General features: G+C 41.7%; 1 protein-coding gene across 1 annotated transcript in view; it reads left to right on the top strand.

The window, feature by feature from the left end:
• The window catches only part of MSRB3 (methionine sulfoxide reductase B3), a 331,564-nt gene that overhangs the window by 169,993 nt on the left and 146,646 nt on the right, over window positions 1–14,925 (top strand). The window contains exon 3 of the mRNA XM_073555445.1: window positions 499–607. Coding sequence (XP_073411546.1) covers window positions 499–607 — 109 coding nt within the window. The remainder of the gene's footprint in view (window positions 1–498; window positions 608–14,925) is intronic.

Below are 14,925 nucleotides of genomic sequence, written 5' to 3'. Positions count from 1 at the left end.
GATAGTGGCCATTAATCATTTTCATCAAAATCACACATTAAATTGGACTATTAAGGACACCATTTGGAGACTTCAAAAACTGTGAGGCTGTGGGCGATTTTGTGCATAGTAATTTAACAATTCTTTGGATGAATTAATCTGTATATTACCATTTATAACATTAAAGCTCTTGTATGTTTAGTGTATGAATGTTGTGGGCTCAGTATACCCTTGTCAGCAAAGATGTGCTTTTAGCTTGTTCTATATTATATGGGAAGTTTTTGGTTGGAGCGTTCGCTATTTTAGAATGACTGTGAGGCTTTTACTGTTACATCAGAAAGGCTTTGGCTGCTGCATCGCGTCATTACCCCAGTACAATTCCCTGGCTAAGCTGTCACTGTATTTGTAGAAATAGGTTAAGTATGTGACTAACAAATGCAGAAGCTGAGAAGTTACTAAACGCCAAGGTAATTATTCTGCAATTAACAATCAAATCCCCTTTTTTCTTGTTATTTCCAGGAACTCGAAAGGAAAAAAAGACTTTCAAGGTGGTTTTCACTGAGCAAGAATTAAGGAACCGACTAACTCCAAAGCAATATCATGTCACCCAAGAAAAGGGGACAGAAAGGTGAGATCACATGTACTTAGCATTTGCTGAAATGTAAGCAAGATGGGGTAGATTTATCAATACTAAGGCTGGTTTCACATTTGCGTTTTTTTTCGCGGTATTTTAGCGCTAAATAGCGCATGCGTTTTTTTTCCTATACTTTGCATGGGATGCGCTTATGTGCGCATACACATGCGTTTGTACGCGTTTTACCACGCATGCATTTTTTTGCGGTATGCGCTCGGGCGCACAAAATGCAACCTGTTGCATTTTTTGAGTGTCCGACTTGCCTCAAAAAAACGCATGTGCGCGCAATGCGTTTTTTTACAGCAAGACACCCATTATAAGTCTATGGTGAGCATATGTGCGCATTGGCATGCTTATGTATGCGTTTTTTTGCACATGCGTTTTTTTTTTTTTACCATTAGTTTAGACAATGGAATTTAGGGGTTTGGGTTAGAGTTAGGGTTAGTTAAGGGGGGTTAGGGTCAGGGTCAGGGTCAGGGTTAGGGTTAGGATCAGGGTATGGTTTGGTTAAGGGTTAGGGTTAGGGTCAGGGTTAGGGTTAGGATCAGGGTATGGTTTGGTTAAGGGTTAGGGTCAGGGTTAGGGTTAGGGTCAGGGTCAGGGTTAGGGTTAGGATCAGGGTATGGTTTGGTTAAGGGTTAGGGTCAGGGTCAGGGTTAGGGTCAGGGTTAGGGTCAGGGAGGGTTAGGGTCAGGGTTAGGGTTAGGATCAGGGTATGGTTTGGTTAAGGGTTAGGGTCAGGGTCAGTGTTAGGGTCAGGGTTAGGGTTAGGATCAGGGTATGGTTTGGTTAAGGGTTAGGGTCAGGGTTAGGGTTAGGGTTAGGGTCAGGGTTAGGTTTAGGGTCAGGGTTAGGGTTAGTTAGGGTTTAGGGTTTGGGTTAGGTTTAAGTATGGTTTGGTTAAGGGTTAGGGTCAGGGTCAGGGTTAGGGTTAGTAAAGTCATGGTTTGGGTTAGTGTGAGGGGCCACCTAATGTTGGAAAAAACCGTAAACGCGGTAAAAACGCACTAAAAATGCATACAAACGCATACAAACGCATAAAAACGCTGCGTTTTTTTCATGCATGCTCATAAAAATGCTTGAAAAAAACGCAGCAGTTGTATGCTTTTGTATGCGTTTTTTCAATGCGTTTTTTTGCGGGAAAAACGTGCTGCAAAAAAAAGCAAGTGTGAAACTAGCCTAAGTCTTAGACAGTGCAAATTTTATCACATTGCTGTTGTTTGATTACTTTGGTGCATCTGTAGACTGTTTAGTGTACGTTTTCACTTCCTATTAGTTGGCTTGCTTTGAACAAGAAATCTGAACCTAAATTTTGGTGTATTTTTGGTTCACAGTGTTGCATGTTCAGTGGGTGTCCCTTGTCAGCAAAGCCACATTCCTTTGTACACCAAGGCACATAAAGTGTCTTCAAAGCATTAAATGGTACAACTCTTGGAAAACACTTTTTTGGTGAAAATTTTGCCAGGAATCTGATCTTTGTAGCTTGAGAAATATTCCCCAATCTTGAGGAGCTAGGGAGAAAATTGGAGAGAATTGAATAATGTTTTACAAAGGAAAGTAGCGGGATTATGTCATGCTATAAATTGTCTATTAAGCTAATTACAATTAATTACAAAACACATAAAATGCAGTTTAATTTTGTCCTATTTTGTTGTGGACATTCAGGTATCAGGAGTGGAACAATCAGAGGAAAATTATAATAGAAACACGTCACAACTTCTGTATTTATCACCCACTCCTGGTTTTGGCTTACAAATATTGAGGTATCAAACTCACCAAATACTCAACATGTGCACATGGCCTAAGGGACTTTGTCCTGAAAGTGTAAGACCATGTGCACACGTTCAGTATTTTGCTGAGTTTTTCGTCAGTATTAGTGAACCAAAACCAGGAGTGGAACATTCAGAGGAGCCATTAGTTTGGCTTTCAAATAATGAGGTAAAAAACTCAGCAAATACTCAATGTGTGCGCATGGAGGTGCTCAACACTTTTCTGATGCTCCAGATTTATGAAAGAGGTTGTCCAGTCTAAAACAACACATCTGCAGTCACTCTGTAACTGCAGACTTGTGAAACCTCATAGTGCATGTACTGCATACTGTGAAGATTCTCCGGTGTCAGTGCCAGCAACGGCATTCGCGTGGCTGCAAGTATGACCCCTTTCACACATCATTTTTTTGCTATCAGTCGCAATCCGTCTAATTTTGAAAAAAAACGAATCCAGTGACTGATGCCGCCAGATTCGTTTTTTTCTCATCGACTTGTATTAGCATCGGATTGCGACAGATGGCCTCACGCTTCATCTGTCATTCACCGGGAACGGCACGGTGGCTCAGTGGTTAGCGAATCCCACCAAGGACAACATCTGCAAGGAGTTTGTATGTTCTCCCCGTGTTTGCGTGGGTTTCCTCTGGGCACTCCGGTTTCCTCCCACATTCTAAAGACATACTGATAGGGAATTTAGATTGTGAGCCCCATCGGGGACAGTGATGATGATGTGTGCAAACTGTAAAGCGCTGTGGAATATGTTAGCGCTATATAAAAATAAAGATTATTATTATTATTATTTGTCCGGCGGCCGGAGACGACGGACAAAGTGATGTTTTTTGTGTACGTCGAAAAATCGAACAGCGACGGATCCGTCCGTCGTTTGCTTGAATGGAAGCCTATGGGCGCCGGATCCGTGAAATGACGGAATCCGGCGACGGATTCTGTTTTTTTAACTGAGCATGCTCCAATTGATTTAGGATCCAATTAGCCAGCCCCCATTTAAGAAAGGTATATAAACCTGCCAGGTAGGGCTTCACTCACCCATGTCCCAGCAAGCAAGCCCCTCCAGTACTATCTTCACCCCAAACGATCTTAATTTATAATTATTTAATAAATAAAAATATATTATTTTTTATAAAAAGCTTTATTGTCTTTCATTTATTTAATGATAAGGTACAATACTTTGGGTAACAAGGTACAATACTTGGGGTAAGGCTGGTTTCACATTTGCGTTTTTTAGCGCTGGAAAAAAACGCATATGTGCGCATGCGTTTTTTCCCCTATATTTAACATGGGTGCGCATACCTGCGCGCTTGTAAGCGCATGTATGTGATTTTCATGCGCTGCGTTTTTTTGGGGTGTGCGTTTGTATTTTCCAGACGCAGCATGTTGCATTTTTTGGCCCTGCAAAAAAGCGCATGCGCACATATGCGCACGTTTTGCGCTAAAAATGGCCATTATAGCCTATGGATGCGCATATGTGCGCACTGGCATGCTCATGTATGCGTTTTTTTGCATATGCGTTTTTTTAACCATGGAATTTAGGGGTTTGGGTTAGAGTTAGGGTTAGTTAAGGGGGTTTAGGGTTAGGGTCAGGGTCAGGGTTAGGGTTAGGGTCAGGGTTAGGGTTAAGTATGGTTTTGTTAAGGGTTAGGGTCAGGGTTAGGGTCAGGATTAGGGTTAAGTATGGTTTGGTTAAGGGTTAGGGTCAGGGTTAGGGTCAGGGTTAGGGTTAGGGTTAGGGTCAGGGTTAGGGTTAAGTATGGTTTTGTTAAGGGTTAGGGTCAGGGTTAGGGTCAGGATTAGGGTTAAGTATGGTTTGGTTAAGGGTTAGGGTCAGGGTTAAGGTTAGGGTTAGGGTCAGGGTCAGGGTTAGGGTTAGGGTTAGGGTCAGGGTTAGGGTTAAGTATGGTTTTGTTAAGGGTTAGGGTCAGGGTTAGGGTTAGGGTTAGGGTTAGGGTCAGGGTTAGGGTTAGGGATAGGGTCAGGGTTAGCGTTAGGGTTAGTTAGGGTTTAGGGTTTGGGTTAGGGTTAAGTATGATTTGGTTAAGGGTTAGGGTTAGGGTCAGGGTTAGGGTTAGGGTCAGGGTTAGGGTTAGTAAAGTCATGGTTTGGGTTAGTGTGAGGGGCCACCTAATGTTGGAAAAAAACGCAAACGCGGTAAAAACGCACTAAAAACGCATACAAACGCATAAAAACGCTGCGTTTTTTTCATGCATGCTCATAAAAATGCTTGAAAAAAACGCAGCAGTTGTATGCTTTTGTATGCGTTTTTTCAATGCGTTTTTTTGCGGGAAAAACGCGCTGCAAAAAAAAGCAAGTGTGAAACTAGCCTCACACGTTACAAAACTTTGGTTAATAGAAAAAATTCATGGTGTAATCACAAATATGAAAACTGCAATAAGTTTGGTACTCCAACATACATTATATCAAAAGACAAAGATATCAAACCATCTCTTCCTGCCATTCTACTCTTCCTTGAGGTGAAATAAAGTACTCTGTAAATTTGTCCCTCATTTTTGAAACTGCCTCAAGACTTCAAAAAGTAATATTCTGATAATCATACATGGAGGTTACTACCAAATTGTCATCCATGGCAATCTGTTCCATGCATATTAGGAAATTGTGCAGGACCACACAAGCTTTCACCACCTCATCCACAGTGTGAGTCTTCAGGTTAATAGCGGTCAACAGAACTTGCCATTTGGATGTGAGAATGCCAAAAGCACACTCAACCATTCTTCGTGCTCTTGTTAAGCGATAATTAAACACTCTTTTCGTTGGCGTCAAGCCACTAGCGTATGGCTTCAGCAGGTGTTGTGAGAGTTGGAACCCTTTATCTCCAACACATACAAGCGGCATTGGTGGCCCAGAGGTTTCAGGAAGCGGTCTTGGTGGAAATTGGAAGCTGTTTCCATATAAGTGACGCCCTATTGCAGACAAATTAAATACCTGAGAGTCATTGGATCAGACGTAGGCCCCAATATCGACTGCTATGAACTTGTATTACAAATGGTGGTCTGTTAGGACCACAAATACGACCAAAAAGTCCATGGATATCAAAAATACAAATCTGTGTTGAACAGATATACAAGGACAAACAGTGTCAGTGAATACAGCCATGAGGCACATCAGTGCCATAAAAACACCAAGATGCTAGAACCCCTAGGATAGCCAATGCCCCATATAGATTGTCATGCTCCTAAGATATGACTAGAAGTGTGACCAAAATGTTATGTATAAAGTATAAGTAAATACCGATAGATAGATGATAAATTGTCACTGGCCACACTAGATCCATAAATATTATCAGTTTACCACCTGTTTGCAAAGGTAAAGGATATTGTATAACATACACATAATGCCGCAAGAGGTACCTGTAATGAATCTGTGCAGGGGCTGGGGGTCCGCGCATCCGCCCAACGCGCGTTTCGGAACACGTCCTTCGTCAGGCCACTGAGTATACTCGCTTATCACTAGTCTTCACCCTTAACGCAGCACAAGGATTTATGGACTTTGCTGGAGGAAAATCCCCAGGAATAAAGCTAGGGGTCATCATTAAGAGAAAGGCCAGAATATGACAAGTCAATAGTCAAGATGGCAGTATAGTCACAGAAACAGAACCGAATGTTAGAAGTAAAAATGCAGGTATCAGGAGAACAATCTAAAGATCAAGTTTCAAGCGCTACTTATGACCAAAACGGAGGTTTGGAATAGGTTGAATCAGGACTAAGATGAGAATCACAAGGAATTGCATAGAAAAAAATCAGCCATTGAGGTGCATATGCTGGAGTAACCTTTAAAGAGAATGTCTATCTGCCTCTAGCTTCTCTGTCCTCTCTCCACCCCTCACCTCACCTCATAAGACCAATTGCCATCTCCTATCTCATTAATGTGAAAATCTGTCCTCACTGAAGACAGATTTTACCCATGAATTGAGAAAGAATGATCAGTCCACGAGGATAAAGAGGTTGATTTCCCTGATATACTACTACAAAGTTGCTTACTTTCACATGTAGTTTTGATTTATGAAGTAAAACTTAAATCAGTTACTCTTTAAACAACCTCTCTGGTCTGACGTCATTAAAGCATGCAGAATAATTTAGCAAATTGATGCTGATCATTGTACAGCATGTAAGAGTTGTGGTTGGATCCAGCAGGGCTGCTTTCAGAAAGATGGTGTCTCTGGAGCATGGGACATCTGTAGTCCTGAATAAAACCAGCCATATTGTCCACAATAAACTTCCATATTGTAACTATCATTGATGTAATTATAAAACTGATAAAATCCATAAAACCATCTCTTCAGAAGAGGCATGTAACCCTCATATTGAAATAATTGGGTTAATTACAACTTGGGAAGTGAAGAAGAGCTTGCACTTCATTCCAGTCCCTATTGAACTAGGACCTCCTGCTGTGAACTGGTAATTTAAGTAGGATATCTACTGGGAGCCAGACACCAAGTCTAGGATCTATATATTCAAGGGGCTGAGAAGTGAAAAATCTACTACCTCCAGAGGTAGCCCTTCATTTCTTCAAAGCAGCATTGCACAATTACAGCCAGACACCCTGGCTCTGGTGTCCTGTTATGAAAATTGTTTTTTAAGTGGCAGGCATAGGTTCTTCAGTAATGGAAGATATATTTTCAGCATTGCGACAAAGTGGTGAACGTAACACATTTACTCTCATCGCTGTGACCTGCCAATCAGTTCCAAATTAATAACGAACAGAGGGTTTAAATTATATATGCCATGTTTCCTATCTATGGAAAGCTAAAATCATGATAAGAAATATGACATTAATATCTCTCGACTCGGACTTCCAGGAGCGAAGATGTAAAGAAAGTTGGGGATCCCATAATTTTCTAAAAACCTAGCCACTTCCCATGAGCAACCCCCATATTAGCTCACCAAAAAAAGGAATGTGGATGTAACCTTTACCTAATAAAATCAGAATCTGAGTTTTGATCACTGTTCATTTCTGGAAGACACAGTTTGCTATGAGAGTGTACAATTTTCCTAAACAGAGCACTTCCCTCCATAAAGATAAAAGCCATTCTTGTGACATCAGGTTTAGTACATTTCTTTGTTATCCCTTTTTATTTTATGTAGTTGTATTTGCTGTATTGTTTTGTTCCCATTTTGTAACATCTTTGATATATTTTTATAAACACTTCTTACATAAAGATTAAATATATAAAATTTAATAGTTCATTCTTCTTGCTCTATAAACCACATCCCTGAATCCATGGCACACAAAGATATAAAATGCAAAGATTGAGTCAACTTCTCCCCTTTTTAACTGATTTCAGGTGTGATTTTCTTATTGCCCACACCTGTTACTTGCCACAGGTGCGTTTGACCAAGCATCAGAGGCTTGAAACAAACTTGTTTACCCACATTTTTGGAAAAGTGCCAGCAATTTTGCCTGACCAACTTTTGAGGTTTAGTGTGAAATTATGTCCAATTTGCCTTTTTTCTGTGTTTTTTTGTGTTTTTCCAATGCACACAAAGAAAAAAAACATATGTATAACAAAACATATGTAATTACAGTAATTTTCTAGGTTAAATATTTCATTTTATAGAACAATATCAAGGATGCCAACACCTTCAGAAATGACTATGTATACATATACACTCACTGGCCACTTTATTAGGTACACCATGCTAGTAACGGGTTGGACCCCCTTTTGCCTTCAGAACTGCCTCAATTCTTCGTGGCAGAGATTCAACAAGGTGCTGGAAGCATTCCTCAGAGATTTTGGACCATATTGACATGATGGCATCACACAGTTGGCGCAGATTTGTCGGCTGCACATCCCTGATGCGAATCTCCCGTTCCACCACATCCCAAAGATGCTCTATTGGATTGAGATCTGGTGACTGAGGAGGCCATTTGAGTACAGTGAACTCATTGTCATGTTCAAGAAACCAATCTGAGATGATCCGAGCTTTATGACATGGCGCATTATCCTGCTGAAAGTAGCCATCAGATGTTGGGTACATTGTGGTCATAAAGGGATGGACATGGTCAGCAACATTACTCAGGTAGGCTGTGGCGTTGCAACGATGCTCAATTGGTACCAAGGGGCCCAAAGAGTGCCAAGAAAAAATTCCCCACACCATGACACCACCACCACCAGCCTGAACCGTTGATACAAGGCTGGATGGATCCATGCTTTCATGTTGTTTACGCCAAATTCTGACCCTACCATCCGAATGTCGCAGCAGAAATCGAGACTCATCAGACCAGGCAACGTTTTTCCAATCTTCTACTGTCCAATTTCGATGAGCTTGTGCAAATTGTAGCCTCAGTTTCCTGTTCTTAGCTGAGAGGAGTGGTACCCAGTGTGGTCTTCTGCTGCTGTAGCCCATCTGCCTCAAAGTTCGACGCACTGTGCGTTCAGAGATGCTCTTCTGCCTACCTTGGTTGTAATGGGTGGCAATTTGAGTCACTGTTGCCTTTCTATCAGCTCGAACCAGTATGCCCATTCTCCTCTGACCTCTGGCATCAACAAGGCATTTCCGCCCACAGAACTGCCGCTCACTGGATTTTTTTTCTTTTTCGGACCATTCTCTGTAAACCCTAGAGATGGTTGTGCGTGAAAATCCCAGTAGATCAGCAGTTTCTGAAATACTCAGACCAGCCCTTCTGGCACCAACAATCATGCCACGTTCAAAGGCACTCAAATCATCTTTCTTCCCCATACTGATGCTCGGTTTGAACTGCAGGAGATTGTCTTGACCATGTCTACATGCCTAAATGCACTGAGTTGCCGCCATTTGATTGGCTGATTAGAAATTAAGTCTTAACACACAGTTGGACAGGTGTACCTAATAAAGTGGCCAGTGAGTGTATATTCCATGCATTGGAATCGGAAGTGGATGTGTATATACTATATTCTCACTTTGAGTTCCCCAATATCCAGTCTAGTGGCAAAAGCAGCTTTGGCCTCGTTCATCAATCGCCAGCCAATTGTGTAATTATCTTGACACTTGGAGGAAGTGGAGTGTTGGTTAGTGTTGACCTAGAAATTAAAGGGGTATATCTGTGGGATTCCCTGGCTGTTCTCCTTAACAACTGGTGGCAGTGATGGGATATCTGCAGGATTTCCTGGCTGTTCTCTTGACAGTAACTTAAAGGAAACCTGTCACTCGATTCATGCTGCGAATACACTGGGCAGCATAAGTCAGAGCCTAGCTGTGAGATTGCAGCAGGTGTGTTTTAGTCCAACGTTTCAGAGAAAGCATTATTAGAAGACGTGGCTGGGGACTATAAGAAGAGACAATATAAGTCTGATTCAGTCTCCGGCTGGATTTTCCCCGACCTGCTTCATTAATTGACAGGTCTCTCCCTATGTACACACATGGGAGTGGGCCAGGTAGAATATGTCCGATCATCACATCGGACTCATTCTGTCTCTCCATATGGTCCCTGTAAGGCTCTTCAAACTGTGTTTTCTCTGAAATGCCAAGGTTTGGGCAGCATGAATGGAGTAATATGTTACCTTTAATTCTCAAATTTAGCTCTGTAAAAGTACTAAATATATTCCTTTCATAATCCAAACTCTCTTATTGCTTTGTTCCACTGATTAAAAGTTAGTTAGCGGCTGCTTCGACATGACTTCTTCCTGAGCTAAACTCAGTACACAAGAGCAGAAGGGAAATGTACAGTCTTTACTGGCCCATTACCACCTTTTTTGGATTAGCTATTGATTGGCTGGCAGACAGGTTTCCTCTAAACCATTGTAAAAAAGAACGATATAATGAGAATATTTGATTTGATCAGAGATCTTTTAAGAATGTGTTTTCATTTTAGAGACAAATCATTATGTATAACAAATTATGCAGTAAATCTTGTTTAGCTTCTATTTAGCTCTACTTTTTATACCATCCTACTACTGTCCATCCATCCTCTTCATCTTGCCAGTATTTATTTACATGAAGAGGGGGAGAGGGACGAATCCAAAAACAACAACCAATGGTCATAATATAAAATTGCTTTATTAAGTGATAGGGCAAGGAACAAAATAAAACGTGCTACAGTGCTGGTTAATCATTGCCAAAAGAAGGGACACAGTAGACCATGTTGCCAGTAGTACAAAAGTATTGCCATATGCCCCTTAAGAAATTTCTAATCAGGACCTAATCAGCAAGTGAATATCACAATAAAGAAGCCTATAGGGCCATCTCTAGACACAAGCTGATAGATGCAAAATCCAATACAAATCGAGTAAACTAACACATATACATTGCATATTACCTGAGAAACGCAAGTGCAGGCAAACAGAGGGTCCCCGTGCCTGCCCCAACGAACGTTTCGGAACACACCTTCGTCAAGGGGCGCACTATTTAGCACGAACACGCAGTTTGTTTAAAAAGGGCACAATCCGGAAGGACCGCAGTCAACGCGACCGGAAGTGGTCATCCGTTACCCTGGTAATACCCACGCCATCAGGCACAGCGATTGCACGAAAGTTGTCATCTGTTACCTGGGAGATGCATAAGCCGTCCGAGCACAGCGAACAAGGAGGTGTGACACCCAGATCACGCGGCGCTGGCATAGGAAGTGCTCAGAGCACCGCGCAGGCGCAGAAAAGAGAGTGAAAGCAGCCACAGCATATTACAAGTGGGCAAGGAGATATAAGAACGTGCACATCATATCTATATCGGCGGCATATTAGAGCAAAGATATTAACATATATCGTGCTTATACATAGCAAAGATCCAGATGATAAAAAATGCTCATAAAGCAGCACAGTAATAATTCTATACCTAACAACGCATTGGTACAAGGATTGTAAAATAGATCATACAAATATACAGCAGGGATACCAGTGATAGATATTGCCAGTGGGGCAGTACAATAACAATAGCTGGAGGATCATGCAGTACAATGATAGTAATCATTAACATTATGGAACTTGTAGACAAAAGATAAATAATAATAGAAAACTAAGATATACATACTGTACCAATATATCATCATAGACAATAAATACACAAATAGACACAGCGCAACTGGATAATAGTGACAGTATAATATGAATATTTAAAGTAAAAGTATAATAATTATATTAATTATAAAGAGCTGTCATAATATTATCCAAATATTACTGCTGGACGGAAAAGATCCTAGTAACGTACAGAATCTATCCAGGCATGCAGAACAAATATGGTACCACATAAGTGATATAGAACGACAAATCTATGGTCGTCATAGAACATACAATGTCCTTTCAGTTATATGACCAAAGCAGACTCAATCCTGCGACGCCAATAGTGGAGGTAGATATGCCATTCCGCTTCATCTGTATGCCAATAGGTCCATCCGGAAGCCCAATCCAAAGATTTCAAACAAGTTTCTAAAAAGTTTAATTCAATAATTAAAATAAAAAAATGAAACCAGCATGCATGTGGAGCTCCACAAATCAATTTTCAGAGGAAGGGGGCAAAGCTAAGGTTATCATTCAACCCGTGGAGATGCACAGTTCGTAATGTCCAAATCCACCTGGATTCGAGATGTGCTAATCTGGTGGATAATTTACCACCCCGTATGCTTATATCAATAGCATCGATCCCTCTAAACCATATCAAGCTACTGTCACTAGCATGACAGAGCTTAAAGTGACGTGGGATCGTCTTCAGTGTGGATGCATCCACCTGGCCGACTGATGCCTCAATGCCCAAAACATGCTCGCGCACACGTACCTTCAACTGACGTGATGTAAGGCCTACATAAATAAGATTGCAGGGACATGTGGCATAATATATAACATAACATGTATCACAGGAGATGGATTTCTTAATTTTATATATCTTGCCACTAGAGTCAGAGAAGGTAGTGGCGCGATTCATGTCGGGGCAAGCGACGCAGTGGCCACTTGGATAACATCCACACCGAGGGACCATGGTATCAAGAAACGTGGTCATAGGCTCACCTACATAGAGGCTACGTGTAAGGTGGTCTTTTAAATTTCTAGCCCCCACACATGTATTGACGGTGAAACAAGATGAAGGCACAAACACAGGCAGGAAAATAGGCTGAGCAAACGATGGGGCCCAAACTAACTAGAAAGGAAAGGAAAGACACTGTCTGCAACCTGCAAAAAACCCTACAAAAATAATGTCCAACACTTCTGATAACAAAATTAGCCCTGAACTCACTAGACTTCTCCCACTATATCAGCACTCTGAAATATTCTGAGACAGAGCAAAAAGAGACCAAACTAGCAAGGGACAAAAAGCAAATTGGCAAAATACTGATAAATAAGAGTGGAAATTCAGCACATCCCCCAGCCGGGGCTGGCTGACCACACAAAAAACTGAAAGGACCAACAAAATCAAGTGTGAACATTAGCAGGAAAACTTAGCTTTAGATGACTGGAACAGAGCTGAAAACCAAGAGCTGACAAGCCAGAAGGAATCACCAGCAACTGAATAGGGCGTCGGCTGTCTGAAATCCAATCTGAGACTCCTGAGGTCCAATCGTCATCCTCATTCTCAGGTGGCAGATCTCCACCGATCAAATCAGTCTCACTACCTCCTGTTACCACCAGAGGGAGTCTGGAAGGAGAACTCACAACTGGTGAACCAGAGAATGAACTCACAACACCCGGCTTAGGAAGCGATTTTTAAGTTCGTTAGCCTGTTTCTCAAAGTCTGAGTCTGAGGAACAGATCCGCCGCAAGTGGAGAAACTGTCCCACAGGGACCGCCCTGATAATATGTGCAGGATGACATGAGGTGGCATGAAGAAGTGAATTTGTGGCAGTAGGCTTATGGAAAATGTCCATTTGTAACATGCCAGTGGCATCTTTCTTGACTACCGTGTCAAGAAATTCCACTTCTCACTATTAAATGCATATGTCAATACTGTGTGGGAGAGGGACCTCTTCCTGTCGGATCAACAGGCATCAATGCACCGGGTCCTTCTTTGGACCCGGTACATTGATGATATCCTCTTGATCTGGCAGGGCTCCCCCATTGATTTATCTTCTTTTTTGGCTGGTTTAAACAACAACGATCTTAATATTCGGTTGACATATGCATTTAATAGTGAGAAAGTGGAATTTCTTGACACGGTAGTCAAGAAAGATGCCACTGGCATGTTACAAACGGACCTTGCCCGCTTGTAATATGCTGTGGCTGCTTTCACTCTCTTTTCTGCACCTGTGCGGTGCTCTGAGCACTTCCTATGCCAGCGCCTGGGAGGGTGTCTAGTCACGCGGGGCCCCGCGTGATCTGGGCATCAAACCTCCTCGTTCGCTGTGCTCGGACGGCTTATGCATCTCCCAGGTAACAGATGACAACTTTCGTGCAATCGCTGTGCCTGATGGCGTGGGTATTACCAGCGTAACGGATGACCACTTCCGGTCGCGTTGACTGCGGTCCTTCCAGTTTGTGCCCTTTTTAAACTGCGTGTTCATGCTAAATAGTGTGCCCCCTGATGAAGGTGTGTTCCAAAATGGCCGTTGGGGCGGGCACGGGGACCCTCTGTTTGCCTGCACTTGCGTTTCTCAGGTAATATGCAATGTATACTGTATGTGTTAGTTTACTCGATTTGTATTGGATTTTGCATCTATCATCTTGTGTCTAGAGATGGCCCTATAGGCTTCTTTATTGTGTTATTCACTTGCTGATTAGGTCCTGATTAGAAATTTCTTAAGGGGCATATGGCAATACTTTTGTACTACTGGCAACATGGTCTACTGTGTCCCTTCTTTTGGCAATGATTAACCAGCACTGTAGTACGTTTTATTTTGTTCCTTGCCCTACCACTTAATAAAGCAATTTTATATTATGACCATTGGTTGTTGTTTTTGGATTCGTCCCTCTCCCCCTCTTCATGTGAATTTTTACAACCGGTCAGTTATAGTCCACGGTGGTTTATTGTAGTGGGACATTGACTACGATTGTATTTAATATGACTGCTGTTATATTGTCCCACATGACTTTTTTACCGGTTTTCACTACCCTTCTTGTACAATATTTATTTAGAAGGTTAGAAAGAAGTATTTTATAGTACAGATGAAGCGTATGATTCCAGGTTCAATCTACACGTTATCTACTACCATAGACAAGCAAAGGCGCTGTTGAGCAAACAAACCATTTACAAAGCCTTCTTCATTTTAGATCTATTAGAGCAATAAAAAGTGGGTTGCGAGATCAAATATAACCCTGTGCACATACTCCTGTGGAAATCGTCTTTGCTGCTGAAAGAGTATCTAGAACTAGGACTATACATAGTCTTAGGCTAGGGTGCCACTACTGTTTTTAGAATTGGTCCGATTTTGTTCCTGAAAAGTCAGATGAGTGTCTTGCGTTTTACATGCGAGTACAATCTGATTTTTAACACCTAGGATCCCAATGACATCCAATTTACATGCGAATGTGATCCGATTGCAATGCGATATTACCATGCGCTTTTACATATAGCCATTGTCTATCTCATTTACACATAGTTTTCAAAGGAAATATTCTTCAAGATATATATATACAGTGCCTTGCAAAAGTATTCACCCCCTGGAACTTTTCAACCTTTT

This window comes from Dendrobates tinctorius, unplaced genomic scaffold (genome assembly GCF_039654945.1).
Source record: "Dendrobates tinctorius isolate UK_male_01 unplaced genomic scaffold, ASM3965494v1 ptg000224l, whole genome shotgun sequence".
Taxonomy (NCBI): Eukaryota; Metazoa; Chordata; class Amphibia; order Anura; family Dendrobatidae; genus Dendrobates; species Dendrobates tinctorius.
Note: the sequence above shows the minus strand (reverse complement) of the source record. Positions and strands in the feature narration are given on the sequence as shown.